Source organism: Schistocerca piceifrons, chromosome 6 (genome assembly GCF_021461385.2).
Source record: "Schistocerca piceifrons isolate TAMUIC-IGC-003096 chromosome 6, iqSchPice1.1, whole genome shotgun sequence".
In the NCBI taxonomy this organism is placed as follows: domain Eukaryota; kingdom Metazoa; phylum Arthropoda; class Insecta; order Orthoptera; family Acrididae; genus Schistocerca; species Schistocerca piceifrons.
Genome location: NC_060143.1, coordinates 217,778,988 through 217,800,656, shown reverse-complemented (window position 1 = coordinate 217,800,656; position 21,669 = coordinate 217,778,988). Strand labels below are relative to the sequence as shown.

At 42.7% G+C, this 21,669-nt stretch overlaps 1 protein-coding gene across 1 annotated transcript in view; it reads left to right on the top strand.

Annotated features, from left to right (window-relative positions):
* LOC124803245 (KH domain-containing, RNA-binding, signal transduction-associated protein 2-like) overlaps window positions 1-20,890 on the top strand; it is a 600,295-nt gene extending 579,405 nt beyond the window's left edge. Inside the window, exons 4-5 of the mRNA XM_047264426.1 lie at window positions 292-748; window positions 20,772-20,890. Coding sequence (XP_047120382.1) covers window positions 292-748; window positions 20,772-20,890 — 576 coding nt within the window. The remainder of the gene's footprint in view (window positions 1-291; window positions 749-20,771) is intronic.
* The last annotated feature ends 779 nt before the right edge of the window (window positions 20,891-21,669 follow it).

Below are 21,669 nucleotides of genomic sequence, written 5' to 3'. Positions count from 1 at the left end.
TTTCACCAGGCAACGCCGGTCTGTTTGTGTATGAGAAATCGGCTGGTAACTTTTCTGATGTGAGCACGTTGTAGCTGTCGCCACCGGCGCCAACCTTGTGAGAATGCTCTGAAAAGCTTCTTCTTCCTGTCGGTTAAATTTCGCGTCTGTAGCACGTCATCTTCGTGGTGTAGCAATTTTAATGGCCAGTAGTGTATATATAAAATTATAGTCGTCCCCGTGTGCGGTCGCCTTGTCTGTAGCACTGTTATAAAGCGAAATGCATGTCGGAATGTCGGTGCCGTGTTGCAGGACTACAACGACGAGATCAGGCAGGAGCAGATGTGGGAGATGCAGATCCTGAACACGGCGATGCAGCGGCGGCCGCTGCTGGCGGCGGCGAGCCCGGCGTCTTCCGAGTCGCCCCCCGGCAGCCTGTCGCCCGGTAGCCCGCCCCCCGCGGCGGCGGCGCAGCCCGGGGGCCGCCACGTCGCCTCCCCACCGCCCCCGCAGCAGCAGCCGGCGCCGCAGCAGCAGCCGCCGCCCCCGCAGCAGCAGCCGCCGCCGCCCCAGGTGTCTGCGCAGGCGCCGCTGCTGCACCCCGCGCTGCGTGGCCTCGAGCCCACAGCCGCGGGCGTCGCGACGGGGGCGGCGGGCGTCGTCGCGGTGGCCGGCGGCGCGCAGGCGGCCGCGTCAGCCGCGGCGGCGGCGGCGGCGGCGGTGGTCGCCCAGCAACAGCAGCAGCAGCAGGCTGCCGCCGCCACAGCAGGTAGGCGCGCACCCAAAACCTCCAGCACGAGTTGTAATTAAACCGGCCGACTGATCGACTGCTCCACTGCTATGGACTGTTTCTCCTACTTAACAGCTTTAATTGTTACTCAGGGTTGGAATGTGTGTTCTTATAGGACAACTATCCAAGGATTTCCACCCAATAAAATCCAAACAGCAGACTCTGTACACAATTTATTAAATTGCCAATACTAAACTCTTTTAATTAACAACAAATTCATATAACTTACAGAACTTAACAAATGGTTAAGAGAATGAGCTTTAAAAACAATAACGGCGGCTTACCACCATAAAATCAAAGAACCTTTTACCATAGAGCTTTTAGATTTTACCCAATAGACAAAATCCAATAATAAGTTAACTTGGAAATACAATTTAAGATCATTTACAAAAACCTTAAGAATGGTAATGACACTAGGCACCATAAAATCGGAAAACATTAAGAGCAGTAATTAACTAAATAATAATAATAATAATGGCAACTTGGCACCATAAAATAAGAGAAATTTTTTGTGCAAGAAAAAATAACAATGTTGCTTTAAAAGATTTTTCTCCACAGACCAAGGTCCAATAATAAGTTAACTTGGCATTGCAATTTAAAATCATTTATATAAAAAACGTTGAGAAAGATAATGCCACTTGGCACCATAAAATCAAAGAAGCGCAACACACAACCAGTAAATATAATAACAAAATAATAATTTGATACAACCCTAAGGCAAGTGCAACTCCCAACGCAATCACAAACGAGCGAGCTCTCAGCACTTCGGAGACTTCCCACTATAAACGGTCCCCGAAATAAACCGCTGAGAGCTCCCGGCCATGCCTCCCACAAGTGCCCATCACTTACTCACGTTGGTTATGTTCTATAACACACGATACATAATATCAACACAACATACAATTCAAAAATCAAATACCAATTTAATAACCCGACAGCACATCATAACCATGGTGCCGTTACCTGGGGCGCTCTTAACAAGTGCCGGAAGCCAATACGCAAAAATCTTAATAAACATTTCTCGCTTCTTAAGAGAAAACAGTTAAAGCCAAGCGCACATGAATAGTCAAACTGTAACGTGCGCGTGGGGCACACGATACTCATTAAAGTCTGTACTATGGTAAGTGAGTGGGGTTCACCTTACGAGACAGGATTTTTGTATATATATTGACCGCGTGTACCTGAATGGTGGCAAATCAGACTTACACCCACTCTGTAATAACAATGATACGTCAAGCAAGTCCGAAATGCAACTACACGTCAGGACGGACGAAAAACAACACAGAAGATGCTACCAATTTGTTAATAATACAGTCGCCAGCCTAATTAGGCATTAACTGAGTTCCTTCCCAGTACAAGTTGGTGTATATTCATGCAAATCAACACGTAGTAACACTGCATAATACAGTAAATTTTAGAACCAGAAAATCTATTGAACTGATAGTTTCACGTTCTGTACTGATATGGAAAAACCATAAATACATAACACTACATTATAATGTATACTACAAAACTTCGTACTGTCTATTGATCTGATTAAAATCGGACATAGGTTACCCTAGAAATAGTAATTTCGAGCCACAAACAAAATGTCAATATTAATAAAGATAAAACACTGATAAATTTTGGCTTTTATATTGACTTTAACTTTGCTGGTCAAATCAATTTAGAACACTTCAGAATTCAAATGAATAAAAAAAAGGGGGGAACCCTGAAACTGTTATGATCACTGTATAAAAAAAATTGATTATTGAAATCATTATGCGCTCAAGATTTCCAATATATTAGTTACTACTCTTTTTATCTTATTTCCTGCTCATTTAAATACTGTTATGTCTGTCTCGAAATAATTAAACTTCATTACTTAATCAATATCAAAGTTATCTTCCAACTTTGTCAGACCTTCGTTATTCATTTACTGGTTCATTAACAAAACAGTTCATTAAACACCATTCTTACATAGTTAGGTCTGCAGGTAATTATTATTAACACAAAATTTAATTTTTCATTTTGGGACACTCGGATTGCACAACATTTGGTAAGGACCCTGTCAAGGTTGGTTGTGAGGATAATTAAATGATGGGAAAGTTCTGGTAAAATTTAAGTTATTATTGCATAAGTCATTCTCTGGTCCATGCGAATACAGTACTAAAAGTTTCAACCTGCTTGTATCGACGTGGCCGTTGGCGGGCGGCAAGATGGCGAGGCACACAGCACACATACAACCACAGCTATGGCTCTTGATGTATCAGCACTTTAATTCTTCTTAGCGTCGCAATACTTTTCCGTTTAGTGCCTATGGAATTTTGCCATGCTGTATGGGCGTTGGAACGGCATACCCGAGGCTCAATGAAACTACGTCTTGCAGGAGATCTTCCTCGATCCAGAACGTGTTGCTCAGACCAATGCCAAACTCCAACTAACTACTGCTGAGCCCGTTGTGCCGTTAAGTGCCCTCGTGCATTATCCTGCGCTCGCCTGCCATCCACCTTTTACTGCTCCCTTACAGACAGGGTATTCACCCGAGGTTTTGCATTCTACATATCCTAATACATTGCCTACGTATGGACCAGACGCACAATTACAATTTTAACATCTTACAACAGTCTCAACATTTGTTACATTTCAATTCTATTACAATATTGTTTGACATTTGACATAAACATTAATATTCACATTAAAATTTGTTTACAGTTTTCTTAACACAATGACATGAAACAAAAAAGAAATGAAATCAGAACATCGATTACACTAATTTATTGAAAAATCAGATGGAAAAAAAAATTTACTTATATGTACAATAGTACAGCGTTGCTGTTGTTACACATGCCCCTGTTTCCAGTAAATTTCATTAAGTGCAAATTTGATGGGAACGCTGAACTTTATATTTATACAGTGGTTCTGAATCTTTGAGTGAATGTACCATCATACAATTTTGTATCACTAAACTTCCTTTCTCTTACATTACAGAGGTCTATACTTTTTAATATATCGAGAACATTTACCTATCATTTACTGAAGTGCCTTTGGCACAGTCCAACCTCCTATCACAACATTATTTAAATAGCAAATTACTTATTATTAAATTTCTCAGAGAAATGAATTCAAAATCTGAAACACAAACACTTAACTACAAAGCATATACAAATACCTATATACTCTATAAAACAATTTGTTGCTGTTTGCATTAAATGGCAGTCCATTTCCTTATATACTAATAAACACACAATACTATTTAGAAATATTACTACACATATTTGCTGCCTATTATTCAGATTTGGGCAGTCCATTAGGCATCATTTTATCACATCACTTGTACCACACTTACAGTTCTCCTTTGACTATTTATCTGCCCTCTTTGGTTTTTGACAGTCCCATCTTTTATTTGGCTTGCAGCATTTACCCTTTCTTTTCAGCCCTTTTCTCCATACATCTTTACATTTATAGTACATTTGGTAATCTGAAACTCACATAAGTACATTAGCACACTGACATTGGTATACATACATTTACAAAGATTTGTTACATTTAGAATAAAATAGTTTCAGTATAAGATACAGCACATTTGCTGCAGATTGCTTTCTGTTTGTACTTAGGTCACTCACTCCTAGGAACATACAGTTTCAGGTCCACAACGTTTCTTACACCTAAAGGTCTCTTGGATTTTGGGTAGATCAGGTAGTAAGCATTATTGTGTGGAATATTCTGTATTATATACAGTCCATTATAAATATATTTAAATTTGGAAATTTCATGGTTCAGTTCACTAGATTTTTCGTGGGTTTTTAAAAGAACATAGTCCCCAATTTTAAATTTTGAAACTTTCAGGTATTTATCATGTCTTTTAGATCTAGATTCAGCTTTCTGCTTTGCCCTTTTTCTGACTAATTCTTTCTTTTGACTCAACCCCAAGCTTGTACAAGGTGGAAACTCTAGTTTTTCCTCAATTAAACTTTTACTTCTGCTGCCTAACAAAATTTTCTTCCGGTGGGAACCCGGTAGATTCATGATGTAAGGTGTTCATGACTTTCTCAAAGTCTGACATAAATCTGCCCCAGACTCTAATTCATGCCCCTTCCTGTTTTTTCCACAACGCACCTTGGTCGACTGTGACATCGTCCCAAGATACGTTCCTGAATTATCAACCATTTATATCTGGTGGTTTCCTCCGTTTCTGGAGTTCAAAGTCTTTGCTTACTTCAACTCTTTGCAAAATAGACACTGAGTCGTCAGGTGGCTCTTTCTTTCTATGTTCAGTCTCAACATCTGGGTTCTGTTTTGAAACTTCGTCATCAGTAGGTACAATATCGCAATTAGCTGTATTCCCATTATTTTCACTAGTACCGAAATACTCGTCATCTGGATCGTTTTCAGGTTCTAACATAAAAGCTTTTCTGAGACAGGCACTAAGTTCTTCCTCCGCATTTTCGTCAGATTTTGATTTTAACTCAATATCCTCTATTGGCAAAACGGCCTCATTATCAGCTTTACTCACATCCACTGTTACTTCATATTTAGTGTAATCCTCGTGGACTTCAATTACTCTTGCCCCTTTCCCATGGTGCCTTTCGGTAACAGCTTGTACTATTGGCGGATCGTTAACAGAAGTTACTTCCTCGTCAACGCTTAGGATTTCATCCTCCAATTCCTTTCTATCTTTAACCTTCGTCCTATCGGCAGCACGCGTACTTTGCGCGGCGCTATTTACTCTCTCCTCTTTAAATTCGGGCCACGTCACCTTATCGACGTCCCTACTATCTCCTTTTTCACTAATTAACCTCCTTGCCTCATATTCCATCTTAAAATCCTCCCACTCACATTGCTTGAGGCCCTTGTACAGATCGTCGATCTGCACACGCCAATTAGTTACTTCTGCTAATTCATTCTCGCCATTTACTTCATTACTAGCACTGCTAACCGCACCTCTCTGTGTATCCACTGTTCCATCTACTATTTCCTTCGCTATGGAATTACCACACATAATGTATTCACCAGCTCTTACGGCAATGTTCGTACCTAATGCTGCCGCATTGCGAGCGGCTTCTCTCTGAACAGCTGTTCTGCTAGGCTGGGCCGTTGCCCTCTGATGCTGCACTCGCCTGTTAACATGTATCGCTCTGTGCGGCGAAGATGAGTCGTCTGCGCTCACACCTGACGCTTGTTCCGCAACAACACGTTGCATCGTTCCACGCCTGTCTCTAAGCTGTCTCATAACTCAGGGCCGGTATGTTCTGCCCGCTTCCGTTTGTCCCGCAACGTTCGCGGAAATCAGTTTCCCGCATCGATATTATTTTGCGCAGTGTACCCTCTACCACAACCTGGATAACTCCCTCTTCCTCTGCCTCTACCTCTCTGTATCACGTTGACACGAAACCCATCGCCGTCATTTCTCTCGTCATTATTACGGTTATTCCTGTTACTAAAATTCTGATAACTGGCACGACTTTCACGCCAGTGGTCTTCGTCTTCGACCCTTTCGAGAAACGCTTGGAAGCTACGATGACTGCTTCCCACATATCTCTTCGAATCTTCTGGAAGCTTTTTATATAGCTCCCATATGACTTCAGAATCAGATCTTCTCCCTCTTAAATGTGTCAACTTTCGGTACCAATACTCACAGAAATCTTTCAAAGAATTCCTGCCCCTGTTATCATGAAGTTTGGCCATGATAAACTCGCGCCACAAATGATCCTGGTTTTTTTTTTTTTCGGACCAGTATTCTTCCATAAACTTTTGTTTAAACTCTTCGAACGTCATTAGTTCGGTATTCAAGTTAATTCCCCAGCGCTTAGCATCACCTGCTAAGGCGCTAATTACTACGTTTACTCTTTCCTGACCAGACAAGTGTTTAGGAAACATCCTCTCGCAATTTTTGATGAAATCCAACGGATGCCATCCATTATGTTTCTTGGCGGGATCGAAGCGCTCCTCACCTTCCAACAGCTTCGTACGTGGCGCGCCATTACAGACAACACCAGGCCTATCTTTGAATTTACTCTCGAGATCGAAAATTTTGCCCTGAATTTTCGATGTATTTTGTTTACTCTTTTGTACATATCGGGTAACTTTTTCGCCTAAATTTCTTTCAGTATCTGACACTACCTTTTTCAGCTGTGAGATTTCATGTTGGCATTCGTTTACGATCTCAGTTTTAAGACCGAAAACTTTTTCGTCTACTTTTGTTTCAACTAGAGGCTCTACTTTCTCTTGTATGTTGAGAATTTCAACATCAAACCTGCTGTTAATGTTGTCAATTTCCCCCTGCATAGTATTCATATTTTTATTAATTGTGTCAATTTCAAACTTCATAGTATTTACTACAGAGCTTAAATTACCCACTTTTTGTTCTACCTGTTCTATTTGTTTACTAATTTTAATTCCTTGTTCTTCGACCTGTGCTTTAAGCTGACCAACTTGTGTTTTAAGCTGCTCGTCAACGTGTCTTTTAAGCTGATCATTCTGTGTTTTGAGCTGCTCGTCAACGTGTCTTTTAAGCTGATCATTCTGTGTTTTGAGCTGCTCACCCTGTCCTGCAATTTGTTTGGTTAATCGTTCAAATAAGTCGTTCATGCTTAAAATTTTCACACTGTTTTGTTCTACAGAATCGATGTGTTCCGATCCTACATCAAAATTTTCTTTCGGTTCTTTTTTTATCTGTGGTGAATCAAACATGTCAGTGGATTCGTTCATGTACCCACTATCATCTACAAAGTCATCCTCTACTTCCTGTTTTATTCCTTGCTGTGTTCGAGGCGACCTCGACATTTCAATCTGTTCGTTAACGTGTTCGTGGTATTGTATGTACATCAATTGTCTACCGCTAACGCCATCTGTTATCTGGCCACGTAAACTCCTGTCATTCACAGCCGCATCTTTCATTACACTCGGCACATCTACTGTGTCTACGTTCTTGTCCATACTGAACGCAAATTACACCCCACTACAGTACTTGACGTTCACTGCTATTTACTTTACTGAATAATATTGCAATTCGTGCCACTGAACATCCACTGTTCGGTATTCACATTAGTGACCGACAACAACTGGACGTCCTGTCATGGTCGCCACTTGTAACGTGCGCGTGGGGCACACGATACTCATTAAAGTCTGTACTATGGTAAGTGAGTGGGGTTCACCTTACGAGACAGGATTTTTGTATATATATTGACCGCGTGTACCTGAATGGTGGCAAATCAGACTTACACCCACTCTGTAATAACAATGATACGTCAAGCAAGTCTGAAATGCAACTACATGTCAGGACAGACAAAAAACAACACAGAAGATGCTACGAATTTGTTAATAATACGGTCGCCAACCTAATTAGGTATTAACTGAGTTCCTTCCCTGTACAAGTTGGTGTATATTCATGCAAACCAACACGTAGTAACACTGCATAATATAGTAAATTTTAGAACCAGTAAATCTATTGAACTGATATTTTCACGTTCTGTACTGATATGGAAAAACCTTAAATACATAACACTACATTATAATGTATACTACAAAACTTCATACTGTCTATTGATCTGATTAAAATTGGGCATATGTTACCCTAGAAATAGTAATTTCGAGCGACAAACAAAATGTCAATTTTAATAAAGATAAAACACTGATAAATTTTGGCTTTTATATTGACTTTAACTTTTGCTGGTCAAATCAATTTAGAACACTTCGGAATTCAAATGAATAAAAAAAGGGGGGAACCCTGCAACTGTTATGATCACTGTATAAAAAAATGATTATTGAAATCATTATGCGCTCAAGATTTCCAATATATTAGTTACTATTCTTTTTATCTTATTTCCTGCTCATTTAAATACTATTATATCTGTCTCAAAATAATTAAACTTCATTACTTAATCAATATCAAAGTTATCTTCCAACTTTGTCAGACCTTCGTTATTCATTTACTGGTTCATTAACAAAACAGTTCATTAAACACCATTCTTACATAGTTAGGTCTGCGGGTAATTATTATTATCACAAAATTCAATTTTTCATTTTGGGACACTCGGATTGCACAACATTTGGTAAGGACCCTGTCAAGGTTAGTTGTGAGGATAATTAAATGATGGGAAAGTTCTGGTAAAATTTAAGTTATTATTGCATAAGTCATTCTCTGGTCCATGCAAATACAGTACTAAAAGTTTCAACCTGCTTGTATCGACGCGGCGGTTGGCGGGCGGCAAGATGGCGAGGCACACAGCACACATTCAACCACAGCTATGGCTCTTGATGTATCAGCACTTTAATTCTTCTTAGCGTCGCAATACTTTTCCGTTTAGTGCCTATGGAATTTTGCCATGCTGTATGGGCGTTGGAACGGCATACCCGAGGCTCAATGGAACTACATCTTCCAGGAGAGCCTCCTCGATCCAGAACGTGTTGCTCAGACCAATGCCAAACTCCAACTAACTACTGCTGAGCCCGTTGTGCTGTGCAGTGCTCTCGTGCATTTTCCCGCGCTCGCCTGCTATCCACCTTTTACTGCTCCCTTACAGACAGGGTATTCACCCGAGGTTTTGCATTCTACATATTCTAATACATTGCCTACGTATGGACCAGACGCACAATTACAATTTTAACATCTTACAACAGTCTCAACATTTGTTACACTTCAATTCTATTACAATATTGTTTGACATTTGACATAAACATTAATATTCACATTAAAATTTGTTTACAGTTTTCTTAACACAATGACATGAAACAAAAAAGAAATTAAATCAGAACATCGATTACAATAATTTATTGAAAAATCAGATGGAAGAAAATTTACTTATATGTACAATAGTACAGCGTTGTTGTTGTTACAAAACCACAATCTTAGAAGTGCTTTAACGACACCAAACGTGACTATTCCACCAAGTTAAAAATAACACAGTGAGGTAAAATACAGAACATACCACTAAATGCTGTTACACAAACCAAATTGATGAGATCGTGTTGTTCAGGTCCCAGAAGACCACATATACCAAGCAGCAGTAGTTCACAATGCATATACTGTCCAAAACCACCTTTCTTAGGCAGACTTTACCTAACACATTAAATGCCAAATATACCATACATCAACGCAACTCCGGGCAGGTAACATGAACCACCTACGTGAATTCCTTCAAAAAGGAACAAACATGCACCACCTAAGGCGACGCTCAGCAGACCGGGTGGGCAATGACCCACTCAGCGGGATAACCAAAAGATACTCCAGTTGAGCAAATAAATTAGTACCAACAAATATCGTAACGTGCCAGACACACACAGCAAAAACTTCCAACAACGCCGTCTCACATCACAATGAAGTTCAGAGACCGCTGCTGGTGCTTCCAGCGGAAAATCTGACGAGCCAACCGAGCCCAAACCCTAACCTGGCAGACGACTCCAAAATTCCGCAACTAGTTGTCTGTGGGCCAGAGTATCACAGGACCCCACCGGACCTCCACATCAGACAGGCAGGCAGAACAAGTACGCTGACTCCAATTAATCACCACCGCATGGCCAGCACAGAGGCGAGTCGCCACCGCCCCAGACCACTCTGCTCATATTGCGAGGCACAACAACCTTAGGACTAGTCACCAGCAGGTCAGGCAGAGTGAACATCACATTCCGTGCAATACCCGGAACCGACTACCCTCTCGCTTTCCGCCGGCCACCGCAAACACACGCCAGTGACGTAATAGCATATCACCACCGAAGCGCCACCCCCACCGGAACAGCGAACTATAATCGATTATAGCGCGCGCCATATCAAGGGTGTCAGTAAACAACGGCAATTACAACTTGACGCTCTTCCTGGACCTTGAGGTAGAGTAAACTGTCCTTAAATACTTCACACATTGTGTCTCTATTTATAATACAGTGATCGGCACGGATAACAGCGGCAACTCGTCGTTGCATGGAAGCAATGATGCCTCAGTAGGTCCCTGGAGTAGGATGGCACCACATCTGCTCACAAAAGTCAACTAATTCCCGTAAATTCCGGGAAGGGGGCGTTGAGCTCTGGTGCCACATACCAGATGTGTTCAATCGGATTCAGATGTGGCGATTTTGGAAGGGGGAGGGGCAGCACATAATTTGGAACTCGCCACTGTGTTACTCGAACCTCTCCGTCACACTCCTAGTCTTGTAACATGGCGCAGTCTCTTGTTGAGAAATGCCACAGCCTTCAGGAAACATGACAGTCATGAAGAGGGCGTACATTCTCTGCAACCATGTGCGATTTATCTTGGTCGTCATGGTGCCTTGCATGAGATCCACTGGACCCATGGATGCTCCACTTAGTGTACTCCAGAGCATAATGAGACCGCCTTCAGCTTGTCTTGGTCCCGAAGTACAGGTGGTCAAGGAGCTGTTACCTTGGAAGGTGACAGCCAGGCACTCTCCCATAGGCACGGTGAAGAAGGTATAGGGATTCATCAGACCATGTACCGATGGTCGTAACTGCCGCCGATATCGTGGTGTTAACACTGGCAAACCCCCCCCTCCCCCCCATGAACCATATCAAGGACCTTTCCGTTGGTGGGGAGGCTTGCGTGCCTCAGCGATACACATTGCTGTACCATAGGTGCAACCACAATGGAGGGGTATCTGTTGAGATGCCAGACAAACGTGTGGTTCCTGAAGAGGGGCAGCAGCCTTTTCAGTAGTTGCAGGGGCAACAGTCTGGATGATAGACTGATCTGGCCTTGCAACACTAACCAAACGGCCTTGCTGTGCTGGTGCTGTGAATGGCTGAAAGCAAGATGAAACTACAGACGTAATTTTTCCCGAGGGCTTGCAGCTTTACTGTATGGTTAAACAATGATGGCGTCCTCTTGGGTAAAATACTCCAGAGGTAGAATAGTCCCCGATTCGGATCTCCGGGCAGGGACTACTCAAGAGGACGTCGTTATCAGGCATCAGGGCATCACCAATTTAGTATTGGAGGGCAGCGTGGAGGGTAAAAATCGTAGAGGGAGGCCAAGAGATGAATATACTAAGCAGATTCAGAAGGATGTAGGTTGCAGTAGGTTCTGGGAGATGAAGAAGCTTGCACAGGGTAGGGTAGCATGGAGAGCTACATCAAACCAGTCTCAGGACTGAAGACCACAACAACAACAACACTGGCACATTCCTGAGTTGTCGGCTGCGGAGGTCCATCGTAAAGAGTGTTCGGTGCACTGTCCAAAAACACTTGTATTCTGCCAATCATTAAAGACTAATGTTAGTTCCTCTACGGTTCGCCGCCTATCCTGTTTTATCAGTCTCGCCAGCCTATGACGTCTGACATTTGTAATGAAGGAATACCGCCGAACCGCACGACGTCTCAACGTGGCTTCACCTTCGTTTCGTCTAGTGCTGAAGACACTCAACACATTACTCCACGAACACCCGATAAGCCGTGCAGTTTGTAAAGCGCTCGTGTCCAGCCTCTGGGCCATCCCAGTCTGCCCTCGATGAAACTAAGATATATGGCGTGCCTTCCCCATTCTACACACGGACAGCATGGTCACTGATACTGCATGCAACGTGCGTGTCTCTGACTATCACTCATTCCTCGCCAGATGAGGCTGCAGTCACCTGGTCGGGTTTATACCGATATTGGATGGGTCGTAATAATTTCTTGGCTGAACAGTGTATGTTTGATTCGAGGGACGTTCTAAAAGTAAGTTCCGTCGTTGTTTTCGAAAGAGGATGTGGTATACTAGGAGACGCAAACACCTATAACTGTCTCATGACCTAATGAAGGAAGGAAGGATAGAAGACTAACGTCCCGTCAACATTGGGGTCCTTACAGATGGGGTATAAGCTGGGATGGTGTCAAGGATGGCGAAGGTAATCGGCCGTGGCTTTTCAAAGGAACCATCCCGTATTGGCCGGGAGTGATTTATGGAAATGACTGGACACGTAAATCTGGTTGGCCCGGCGTGGGTTATACTGTCGTCTCCCGCATGCGAGTCGAGTGTGCTAACCACTGACAATACCAACACCATCACGACCACCGCACATTTATTGCACACCTCAGTCAGCTTGAGTCTCGCTCAGCTGGATCATTTAAAGCTTGCAGTTTGATTACTGGATACAGAATGCTGCCGAATCTTCGTTTTAAGGCCACAGAATACAAGGTTTGTATTAATGAACTTGTCACTCGAATAAAACCTGCCACAAATACTTTCTTTCTTATTTGAAACAGTTTCTTGAAAACCCTTATCAAAAATTTTGTTTTTTTGTGCATAGTGTTTGAATCCTTTCAGCATTTTTCACTAATAGTTCTACCTCACAAATCAATGCATCGTTGTTTTGATCTACAAAAACTAATTAGGATAAAAGTTAAGTAAGGGGGCTGAACTTGAATAAAAGCACTTTAAGGAAATTTCACTTATTATCAAGCCACATGAGAGATATCACGATCCAGAAGCCAAGTTTTATAGATATTAGGATGAAGGCCTAAAGTTTCAGAAGAAAACTGAAATCCAAACAAAGAACTGTGGCTTCATACGAAGGACGTAATAGACGCACAAAGTCTTAAGGAAAATACTAATCACACAAAATGAATTCTCTTTTGGTTGTGATAAATGAATCTCGTCGTGAAACTCAAACATTCTGAAGTCAGAAATAGTTTTAGCCGTTCACTTTGCATGAGAAATAATCACTGAAGAACAGAAAGAGACACCACGAATTGTACTTTGAGAAAGGGAATTACAATTGAAAAATGGTAGCAATATGATCTGTTAACTCAGATGATCTCGAACAAAATTCAAGATTCTAGGCACATTGCCTTGATCCAAGTGTTGCAAGGCGTTTCTCTTTTGGATTCATTAACTTCTGTTCCAAATCAACCAATCAGATTATTTTTCAAGATTGGTATATTTGGCCTGTGTTTCCACAGCTCTTCTTCTGCTGAAAATCTTTAATAAGAATGTTATAATACGTGCGCAAGGTAAATAAATGAGGTCTTTTTACAATACATTCTTCGGGTTTGGTTGTAAATAATGGCTCAGACCACTCTCCCTCTCTCTACTTGCCGTAGCTCGACTGACCATTGATGAACTCTTCCATTTCAGGAAATTGAGGAAAAAACCAGCCGATATTAGGTAATAAATGAATTTATGACACCTAAATATTTCTTTGCGAAGTTGCCGTTTGGTACAATGACCTACAAGTCATAGGTCCATACAGCACATAGGTCCTCTGATATGTACGCACTCCAACTGCACACCATTTCTGTATAGAATGTGAACGAACTGGCGAGAGGCTAAGAAGATACTTTTTTTAAATTTTTTTATAAAATGGCCCTCGTTACCTGTGCGCGCGCGCGCGCGCGCGCGCGCGTGTGTGTGTGTGTGTGTGTGTGTGTGTGTGTGTGTGTGTGAGAGAGAGAGAGAGAGAGAGAGAGTGCGCGTCCCCACTTCAGAAGCAAGTATCTAACGTTGTTATACGTAAATCATGTTTGAAGTTGGCACGATCTATACAAATGGTTTTAATATTAAGCTGATCAAATACAGTGTTATTTATATGAACACAATTTTAAATAGATATCTTTGAATTTCAAGCGAAGCTCACGGAAATGATGCATGTCGCTGTTGGCATCTATTCACGTAACGGTTACTTAATGTTTTACTGCATATCTTCAAACTTGGCGCCATTTTCATATAATATACTTCGTGTTTTTTTACTCTGCATTGATAGGCTAGGAAACGGGAGAGTGTTAGCGAGGAGGGTAGTAAGTACAACTGGGCTGGATACGCCATCTTGGGTTTTTTATTTACGTATTTATTTATTTATAGATACCATACAACTTCTGTAGCTTCACAAATACATTCTCACTAGGTATCTCATTTTACTACTATACTCTGACTGGAAGAGAAGGAACAGTGGGGGGTCGGACGGGGGGGGGGGGATAGTTGTAAAAGGGGCATAGGCTGATGATGTCATTGATCAGGATGATGATATCACTGATAAGAGTGGTAACATCACGATAAGGAAGGTCACACTTAAGGCGTCATTGGGGGGGAGGGGGGGGGGGGGGAGGGGCCAGGAGAGATCCCGTAGACATTCTACGGTGAAAGTGTTATTGAATTCCAAACGATATACCACTACTCTTGTTCCAAACATAAAATCAAAGATCTCGGAGATGACTAAGAGTATAGTGCTATAGCATCTATATTCCTACTAAGACTATGTCTCAATATGTTGTTCCTATACGAGAACTGGCTCACAGAGTTTGTTAAACGGTGAACTGTTAGAAGCATTCTAAAACTAGCAGATACTCATCGACTAGCGACTAAGGCTGGCTGACATCACAAGTAGAAGGATAGATACAGGTACTAGTGTCTGAAATGTAAGATTAAGTCATACACTGATGTGCTGCCTCCATAACGTTAGCGATACTTGCAGGGCATCTTCGTACACGAAGACCAACAGTTATAGAGTATCGCGTACCCAATTGCGTTTAGCTAGGATTCATTAAAAGAAGTGTTCGATTAGCAAGTATAGTAGACGAATGAAATTTCTGAAAATCTAAAGGCAAAATGAAATCAAAATATTTTGAAAACCATCACAAATACATCGTTTAAGTACTGAATCAATTACGCTGACTGTTGTTGATAGGTTCCCAACAATCATAATATCCATTATAGAGTGATAACAACGGGATAATTAAGCGCTCTGAGGCAAAAAATTATTCGCCCTTCCGACTGGGAACGCCATCACTGGATGACGGACGCGCTGCCCATTTTTTCCCAGCGACATGCCTTTGTTATCGCGGCCTGACCCGACGATTTCAATTAGGCGTTAAAGGAAATGGGTCGACTATTTCTCTCTCGCTCCATCACCGCGTTACATATGAATGAGCGGCCGTTCCCTCTAGCACCCTATGCAGTGCACGGAATATTTTTTAAATGCACAGTTATTACGGGAAATATTCAGAGCATTTCTTTTGTCGCCTGTCCATTCCACTTCTAAATTACTTTCAGTATATCGAACTTGATTTTAGATTATTCCAGTTTTTTTCGTTGTATGTTTAATTTAATCTCTAATTTTGAGATCTTTATCTGTGGAGCAATTTCCATTATTTCTTCTGTTAACTTCCATCTGACCTGCAAAATGTCGCAGCTAATTAAATACAATGAAATCTACACATACATCAATACTACGCTAACCACTGTAGAGTGGATGTCAAAAGGTACGTCCCATTGCTATACATTTAAATCTACATATACTTCAATACTCTGCAAGACACCAAGGCGTCCATGGCATAGGGTGCTGCCAATTAACCACTTTGAAATCTTAATAAGATTTGACTTAATATTTGTGCACCTTCTCTTCCGACAGAGCTTAGTTATAGACAATACACCGTCTGTGAAAATTCTGAGGTTATCATTAATATTGCCTCCAAGGTCATTAATATACAACATGAGCAACTCGGGTCCCAACACACCTGAAGTTACGTTTACATCTTTCGATGACTCCACGCAATATCAAATGCTGTACCCTACCTACCAAGAAATCATCAGTCCACTCACAGATTTCGCTTCATACCCCAAGCGATGTTACTTTCGATAGTAAATGTAGTTGTGGCAATGAGTCAACTCCTTTTCAGAAGTTAACAATTACTGTAGCTACATGAGAATCTTAATGCATGGCGTTCTGGATGTCATGTGAGAGAAGCCAGAGTTGAGTTTCATATGACCGATGACTCACCTTGAAATTTATGTTAGTTATCAGCAAAACTAGCGTAGACGTGATGCAGTGAGTATATTATCAGTGTACGAAAATATCTGGGACTGTAGGTACAAAAGTTACCTTGTTAATCTATTTTAGCATACTCACGCTCCCGACTTATTCGGCGATGTACAACACTGATGATCCAAAGTTTGTTTACGTACTGATCAAAGTGAGATGAAGTACCAGAACAGAAACTGAAATAAATTATGAGGAATTGTAGTGCTGGTTGACTGCTTACAACAAAAGGCGGAATGTGATGCTATTCACAACATAGAGAACTTTCAGTTAGTAGTGATATATTATAGTCCAATAAAGCCGTCAGATAAACAGGCGTGTCAAAAACTTTGCAATGAGGAACCAACAGTCGCAAAAGAATACCTGAGGTGGTACGAAATTCCACATCCGCATTACGTGTGAGGTGTTTTACGTTGTCCTTTGAAGTAGTTCACCGTTGGACAGAAAATACACTGGTGTCCAAGCATAAAGCAACAATCCGCTATCTCCCCGTGCTGTGTCTAATCCACGATATAATCATACAAACTGTCAACCAGATGATCCTGCACGAAAGATGGCATTCTGTTCAATGGTCAACCATGCCAACGATGACGTCAGGGCACCTATCATACGAGATAATGTTTGCAGGGCAGACCCACATCCCCAAACGCTGTTACACAGTCACAGACGGAGCAGTATGGCACAGAGAAGATGCCTCCCAGACTCTCTGTGGTGGAGGACCAGAGAAAGAAAGTAAGTAGGAGAGTCGCAAGTTGATGTGCCCCTATGGCTTAGTGTGAATCGTTATGTTGTATCTCGGATGTGACGACAGTGTATAGAGACCGAAACGGAAGACCAGGACAGGGCTTACTACGTGTGAGTTCAGAAGAGAGGACCGTTATTTGGCAATAAGGTCACGACAGCATCACCTTAGTATTGCACGGCAACTGGTATCTGACCTAGTAGTATCCATTAGTCGTGTTGTATCGAGGCAAACGGTGTGCAGAAGCCTTTGTTTTTATGTGCCCCTGACCTGCTATATGTTTACCTCTGACAGAGATGGGAACCTCTGCGGTCGAACAGTGGAGCAATGTTGTTTTCACAGGTGAGTCCCCATTTAGTCTGCTGAGAGATTCTCGATGGATTCATATCTGGAGAGAACGTGGAACTTGATTTCAGGATTGAAACATTGTGCAAAGAGACGAATATCGAGGACTATCCCGAATGGTGTGGGCAGGGGTTGTGTTGATCACCTGAACCCCTCTTCACGCAACTGTACATCTACATCCATACTCCACAAGCCACCTGACGGTGTGTGGCGGAGGGTACCTTGAGTACCCCTATCGGTTCTCCCTTCTATTCCAGTCTCGTATTCTTTGTGGAAAGAAGGATTGTCGGTACGCCTCTGTGTGGGCTCTAATATCTCAGATATTATCCTCATGGTCTCTTCGCGAGATATACATAGGAGTGAGCAATACACTGCTTGACTCTTCGGTGAAGGTACGTTCTCGAAACTTCAACAAAAGCCCGTACCTAACTACTGAACGTCTCTCCTGCAGAGTCTTCCACTGGAGTTTATCTATCATCTCCGTAACTCTTTCGCGATTACTAAATGATATTGTAACGAAGCGCGCTGCTCTCCGTGGGATCTTCTCTATCTCTTCTATCAACTCTACCTGGTACGGATCCCACACTGCAAGCCCGCAAGCAGTGGGCGAACAAGTTTATTGTAACCTACTTCCTTTGTTTTGGGATTGCATTTCCTTTGGATTCTTCCAATGAATCTCAGGCTGGCATCTGCTTTACCGACGATCAACTTTGTATGATCATACCATTTTAAATCACTCCTAATGTGTACACCCAGATAAGTTATGGAATTAACTGCTTCCAGTTGCTGACCTGCTATATTGTAGCTAAATGATAAGGGATCTTTCTTTCTATGTATTCACAGCTCATTACACTTGTCTACTTTGAGATTCAATTGCCATTCCCTGCACCATGCGTCAATTCGCTGCAGATCCTCCTGCATTTCAGTACAATTTTCTATTGTTACAACCTCTCGATATACCACAGCATCATCCGCAAAAAGCCTCAGTGAACTTCCGATGTCATCCACAAGGTCATTTATGTATATTGTGAATAGCAACGGTCCTACGACACTCCCCTGCGGCACACCTGAAATCACTCTTATTTCGGAAGACTTCTCTCCATTGAGAATGACATGCTGCGTTCTGTTATCTAGAAACTATTTAATCCAATCACACAATTGGTCTGATAGTCCATATGCTCTTACTTTGTTCATTAAACGACTGTGGGGAACTATATCGAACGCCTTGCGGAAGTCAAGAAACACATCATCTACCTGTGAACCCGTGTCTATGGCCCTCTGAGTCTCGTGGACGAATAGCGCGAGCTCTGTTTCACACGATCGCTTTTTTCGAAACCCATGCTGATTCCTACAGAGTAGATTTCTAGCCTCCAGAAAAGCCATTATACTCGAACATAATACGTGTTCCAAAATTCTACAACTGATCGACGTTAGAGATATAGGTCTATAGTTCTGCACATCTGTTCGACGTCCCTTCTTGAAAACGGGGCGACCTGTGCTCTTTTCCAATCATTTGGAACGCTACGCTCTTCTAGAGACCTACGGTACACCGCTGCAAGAAGGGGGGCAAGTTCCTTCGCGTACTCAGTGTAAAATCGAACTGGTATCTCATCAGGTCCGCTGTACGGGTGAATTTGTCAGGTTTAACTGCTGTCAGGTATCGTGACGAGAATCCTGGGACCTCATTTGCGGTTGTTGCGATGTGCTATGGGCCCAGACTACGTATTGATGGAAGGTAATGGTTGACCTCACAGAGCACGTTGAATGATGTTTTCTTGGAAACGGAAGATTTTGCACACATGGTGTTGCCTGCTCGCTCTCCCGATTTGGAGCCCACAGAGCGTGTCTAGGATCTTCTAGGGAAACGGGTTGCATCACGTCACCATCTACCAACCACTCTCCAACACTGCCAGCAGCTCTGCAGTAAGAATGGGAATTATTGCCTTAACATGAGACTGATGACATCATTCATAGCATGCCCCGTTGTGGTCAGGCCAATATTTCTGCCAGAGATGGTCAGCAGAGGTGGTCAGACCCCATGCTGAGCACATTAAAAGTTGTCAGAATCAGTTTGTAAATCCGTTAAGTTGGAAAAAAATAAGAACGCTTTTGTCTACCATTATGAATGTTGCAGCTGTTTTCGTTCTGTATTATTTACATTATTTTTACTTTACTATCACTTGTTTATATTGATTTGTGGAAAAACAAAGACAGCCTTCCTAATTTCCGTTTGTTGCTTCAATTTTGGAGACCAGTGTATTATGGTCGCAGCTTTATTGGTTCTTCGTGTGACACTATGACTTACTCCACACATATGGTGCATGCGAGGGACGACTGTTTGCAATCCAACGTATGTGTACGAATTTCCCTAAGTTTCTTGTCTTGATCAATCCTGAAAACGTATGTGTTACATGGTAACATACTTCTAGACTCATTTTGAATCATGCTTTCCTAGGATTTCAACAGTGAACCTCTCCGTCAGCAACAACCTGTTCTGTGTGCGTCTGGAATGTCATTAAAATTTCTGTGACACACTCATGCATCCTAAGCAAAATTGTTAGGAATAGTCCTGACCCTCATGCAAACTTCTCTATACTTTTACTCTTTCTTCCTGGGAATAGTCCGAAGCTGATGAGCAAATATCTCAATTACCGTAGAATCTGCCAATCCCGTAACGTGTTTCACATAGGTGATCCCCCACCACGTCTCTCGGGAAGCATGCTTCAAGATGGGAATGCAAGCTTTCTCTACGAATATCACTGATGACATTTTCTCGGGTTACCAGCCGACTTGTGTTGACGTGTATTCTTAACGTTTCGACGAGATTAATACTCATTACATTTGGCGAGATGTAGGGTTTCTTGTCCAGTTGGTTTCTACATACCCGCTGGGAAGTAGACTACTCTGCCGAGAAACTAGCGTGTCGGCAGATTATGTGCCTTCGGAAGAGATGTTGCGGCCGGTGGAAGGGGGTCCGGGCTTCGTGCCTCCTGACGGAATGGAAGGGGGTCCAGGCTTCGAGACTTGGTACCTCGTTTCTGATCCGCCTGCTACCTTCCCCACTTCCGCATCAGAGCGTTCCTGGCGTACTTTTGCTGACGTCACATTCGATTCGGAGCTCGGTCGGAAACTGCTGGCCCAATTGACGAGACTGTCATGCACTCTTATTTCCACTGCCTCTCGGATGCTCTCCAGCAGAGCAAGAAGAAGAAATAAAGATACCAATCCAGAAGATGAAATCAAGTGACCGCTGCTCCTTCACCACGCAGGGTCGTCTAGAGCTAGGATTGTCAGGACAGTGGAGAAGCACATAGTGAAAACTGTTTTCCACTAGGGGCTTAAATTCAAGAATATGCTCTGCTCAGTTGGGGAATAATTTAGGGCTGGCGTCTCCAGCATCAGTTATGAGTGTGGCATGCAGTACCTCGGCCAGACACACTGAACGATCTCACAGCACTGCTCAGGAGAGTGAGAAGCGTTCGCCTCGGCCAAACCGACAAGTCTGCAGTGACATACCACAGCACCAGCAAAGGACACGTGCTTGTTTGTTAACACACAAATGGGCTATTGCGCGCCAACAGATTCTGCGAATCGGTTATCAGAGGGGCAGTGATAGTTTTATTTAATCGTATGGCTAGGGCCCCCCGTCGGGCAGGCCGTTCCCCGGGTGCTGGTCTTTCAATTTGACGCCACTTCGTCGACCTGCAGTCGATGAGGGTGATAGGATGATGGTGAGGACAGCACATTACCCAGCCCCTGGGCGGAGAAAATTCCCCAACCCTGACGGGAATTGAACCCACGCCCAGAGGATTGACAATCCGTCACGCTGACCATTCAGCTAACGGGGGCGGACGGCAGTGATAGTAATAGTACATGAAAACCTTGTCAATCGGAACACTTGACAACTGAGCTCCACGTGGGGTGTCGCGTTAGTAAAATTACATCAGGAACGCTCCGATGTGAAAGCGTCGAAGGCAGTGGGCGGAATATACCGGAAACACTTGTACTCGATAATGAAACTTCGCTCTAGCCCGCCGACTACTACCACAAGCACGCCATTAGTGCATCCGCTGGGCCGGTGGCAGAGGGGTCT